At 49.3% G+C, this 4,377-nt stretch overlaps 1 protein-coding gene across 1 annotated transcript in view; it reads left to right on the forward strand.

Annotated features, from left to right (window-relative positions):
• Positions 1 to 4,377, forward strand: part of LOC107124080 (vacuolar protein sorting-associated protein 13D-like) — a gene marked incomplete at its 5' end in the record, with an annotated part of 92,050 nt that overhangs the window by 82,447 nt on the left and 5,226 nt on the right. Inside the window, one exon of the mRNA XM_015427468.1 lies at positions 2,482 to 2,613. Within this exon, the coding sequence (XP_015282954.1) occupies positions 2,482 to 2,613 (132 nt within the window). The remainder of the gene's footprint in view (positions 1 to 2,481; positions 2,614 to 4,377) is intronic.

The following is a 4,377-nucleotide window of genomic DNA, read 5'->3' on the forward strand; positions in this document are numbered from 1 at the left end:
TTTCTGCACTTTTTCCAATGCTATAATATCCTTTTTGAGGTGTGGTGACCAGAACTGCACACAGTGCTCCAAATGAGGTTGCACCATTATGATACTGGCTGATTTGTTTTCAATTCCCTCATACGTGGTTCGTTCTCCTCTGTTTTAAGTTCTGAAAGGAGACTGCGGCCCATGTACAGCCTTCTCAGTGGGCTTTTTTTGGGGGGGGTACACTGTATATATGGACAGAGGGCTCTTTTCCTCCCTCTTAACCTTGAGTGCACATCGAGCTGTCTTATACGGTATTCATACCTTTGGTCTATCAAAGTCAGCATTGTCTACACACGGAGTGGCAGCAGCCCTCCCAAGATCTCCGGTAGCTCTCCAGGGTCTCCGGCAGAGGTCTTTCACATTACCTGCTACCCAGTCCGTTTTTTTTTTTTGCTGGCAATGCTGGGAGTTGAACCTGGGACCTTGTGTGCGCCACTGCTCCTCTGAGCCACAGCCCACACTGACCTCTAAGCTGCAAGTGGAGGAGCACCCCATGAATAATTGCTTCCAGGGCTCATTGAAGTCAAAATCTCCTTGGCCTGTTTGTGACCTCCTTTAAATTTCCTCCTGCAGTGTGTTGTGTGGAACCGGCAGGGGAGGGGCGTGTGATGCAAAGCCAGTGGATCTTGCAGTGTAGTTCAAAGTTACCTTCCTCGATCGTTAGTCTCACGGGCTTATCTTCCCATCCCATGTAGCTAGTTCAGGCATTGTACATAGTACAAATGTCCAACTAGCATGGCACTGGGAGCCCAGGTGGACAACCCTGAGCTTTCCCAGTGGTTTGGCTTCCTGGGATTGTGCTTTCTCTTTAAGAGTATGTCCCTGGTAAATCACTGGCTCTCATTTTGTCTTCTCAAAATGCCTTATTTAAAAAAACCTCACTGGGGTGAGAAATTGCCATTCTTCAGGCTTTGGCTCTTTCCCGTCAATCGGTAAATCTCTTGAATCATAGAACAGATGCGCCTTGTAATCAGAGCACATGTTATACGTGCATGGACACTTAAGGCACCATGTATTTCTCCGCAATTGGAGCTGCGGTGGCTCAAGTGGTTAAGACGCTGAACTGCAGGCTATGGAAGGTCAGTAGTTCAGCAGTTCGAGACCCGAGTGTGCCGCATGACGGAGTGAGCTCCCGTCTCTAGTTCCAGCTCCTGCCAACCTAGCAATTTGAAAGCAAGAAATTGCAAGTAGATAAATAGGGACCACTTCAGTGGGAAGGTAACAGCGTTCCATGCGCCTCGGTGTTTAGTCATGCCGGCCACATGACCACGGAAACGTCTTCGGACAGCGCTGGTTCTTTGGCTTTGAAATGGAGATGAGCACCGCAACACTAGGGTCGGACTCGACTAGCTTTCGAGCAAGGGATCCTTTACCTTTACCTTTTTTCTCCCCAATGGGGACCCAAAGTAGCTGACATAGTTCTCCTACTCCTCCGTTTTGTCCTCACAGCAACCCCGTGAGGTGGGTCAGGCTGAGAGCGTGTGACTGGCCCAAGGTCACCCAGCGAGCTTCCATGGCACAAGTGGGGCTTCAGACCTGGGTCTCTCAGATACTAGTTCAACACTCTTAGCCACTGCACCACACTGCCTCTCACCCTGTTGTTTCATTCATCGCAGCTGGTGAGGTTGATCTGGAACGATCAATAACCTCGTAGGCCGAGTATGGTGGAAGGGAGGCTGGTCTCATTGTTCTTTGACCGTAGAAGGTTAGGATTGGAAGGGAGCTTTGATGGTCATCTGGTCTTCCCCCTCTGGTTCAGTGCAGGAATACGCAACAAACACCCTCTTGTGCTTTTCTGCATCAGCGGACAGCAGGCTAGTCCACCACGAATGAACGCAGCAGGCAGAGCCTTCAGCAGCACCCTTGGGGGGTGACCCTCCGGTACGAGGAAAGGGGTGTTGTGCGGAACCCCCCCCCCTTTCTCTGACCTGTATTGGAAGGAACAGCCTCGCCTTCCTCAGAACTGGAGTTAAAACGGAGCGCTTTGTTCCGTTCACTGCCGACCTTTCTTGTGTGCCCTTTCTCCCTCAAGTTCCTTGTTCCTTTTTTTTTTTTTACAATATTTTTTTATTGATGCAAGAAATTATGATTACAAAACTATGCATCAACGTGAATAGGTGCAACAAAACATTTGCAAGTGATGTTAAAGTACATAAGAATAAACAAATATACTTTGAAAGTGGTGAGTTACGTAAGTTTCAACTACTATTATGAGGTAATAGAAAATCCTTCGTCGTGATTTAAATTCCTTCACAATGAACGACAGTAGAAATAAGCAAACAGTAGCATGTAGTAATAGTGGTTTTTGAGCCAGATCTATTTCCTTGGGGGTATCTTCATACTGCTGTAAGTATTCTAGTATAGGAAACCATACGGGTACAAAGGAGGGAGAAGTAGGAATCTTGTCAAAAGTTCCCTGTTTCTAAACGGACTCTTGTGTGTGATTGGCAGGACGCAGGCGGAGAGAGGGAGAAGGCCGCGGTGCTGCAGGGGGCCGCAGGGGCTCTTGCCCCGCTATTCCGAGAGCCAGGCAGAAGGGCAGGAGCAGCTCTTCAAGCTGACCGATAACATCCAGGACGAGTTGTAAGTACCCGCGTGCTCCCTTCGTTAAGGTGTTTGGTGTATATTGCGCGGGTCCCAGGTGGTAGAAGACCAGGCGGGAAAAGAGCCCTCCTTTGGCACCACACTATCTCTCCCCGGAAGCCGCTACAGTCGCCTCCTTGCCGGATGACTTTTCCCTTTCTTTTGAAAGCCGCTGGCAAGCAAGACTCAACAGGTCACGGCGCCACTGTTGTGACTCCCGTCGGCTTTAGCAGTTCCTGCTCGCTTGTTCCGCTCTTGGGTCACCTTGGCCTGTTTATCTGGCCCTTCTTTCTCTTTTTGTTTTTTTCTCCCCCCTAATATGAAAACAGATGGAGAGAATTTAGTTCCCAGGTTGCGCTCCCATCTCTTTGACTTGTTTTTAGGCCTAATGCAGAGGAAGGCAATGGCAAACCACCTCTGTTAGCCTCTCGCCTTGAAAACGTACGCGGTTGCCATGGATCCGCTGCAATTTGATGACACCACATAAGAACATAAGAGAAGCCAATGCTGGATCAAGCCACTGGTCCATCCAGCCCATCACACAGTGGCCAAAAAATACCAGGTGCCATCAGGAGGTCCAGCAGTGGGGCCAGGACACTAGAAGCCCTCCCCCTGTTGTCCCCCCCTCCCAAGCATCAAGAATACAGTGCATCACTTGCCCCGAACCGAGAGTTCCTATCTATACCTTGTGGCTAATAGCCACTGATGGACTTCTGGTCCATATGTTGATCCAATTCCCTCTTGAAGCCGTCCATGCTTATAGCCTCCACCACCTCCTGTGGCAATGAATTCCATGTGTTAATAACTCACGTATATACATACATAGTTTTTCACACCCTAACGTTCCCACCCCGTATCTCAGTTCCTAGTCTTGCATTGTTTATTTACGTACTTAATTCATTTGTACCCCGCCTCTCTCCCCAGTGGATGCCCAAAGCATGTTACACCATTCTCCTCTCCTCTGTTTTATCCTCACAACAACCCTGTGAGGTAGGTTAGGCTGAGAGGGTATGACTGGCCCGAGGTCACCCAGCGAGCTTCCATGGGACTTGCGGGGACTCGAACCCCAGTGCAAAACCTCTCCGGCCATGCTCCAAGATCCACTCTTAAAATTATGACCTCTAACATACACACACATCCCACACACAAAATCCCAGCAGTGGTACTGACACACACCCTCCTTTCTGAAGGTAGCCCTCACTCTCCGGAAGCGCAGGCTTTCTCCATCGACGTTGCTCCAAATTTTAGCCGGTGTGAATGAAACTGATTCCTATCTATCGTGTTTCCATCCTGTCTTTCCTCTGAGGCACTCGGCAGAAGAGATGCTTCTCCCCCTCCTCCCTTTTAGCCTCACAACAATCCTGCGAGGTAGGTGAGCTGAGAGTGTGTGACAGCCCAGGCTGGCCCACCAAGCTTCACAGCAGTGTGAGGATTTGAACCAGGTCCTCCCCACCACCACCACCCCCGATCCTCTTCCAGCCCCTCCAACCACTCCTGGTCCCTGTCGTGGGAAACAGGCCACAAACATGAGGCCTCTTGATTTTTATCCCACTATTGTGATTTTTTTTAGGAATGACTGAAAGGGCTTAACGGTTTGCATATTTTCTCCAGAGTTAAATCCATAAAAGCGGGCTTCTAATGCCTCGCTCTACTGTTCTGGTTAAACGTTTCCACATTTTTTTCCAGCGAGACCCACTGTTTCACTTCTGGAAAATGTTGTTGTGTAATTAAATTACTTCCTGATGGTTGAGGGGTTTTGGGGGG

This window comes from Gekko japonicus, unplaced genomic scaffold (assembly GCF_001447785.1).
Source record: "Gekko japonicus isolate JY-2015 unplaced genomic scaffold, Gekko_japonicus_V1.1 scaffold3345, whole genome shotgun sequence".
Classification (NCBI taxonomy): Eukaryota; Metazoa; Chordata; class Lepidosauria; order Squamata; family Gekkonidae; genus Gekko; species Gekko japonicus.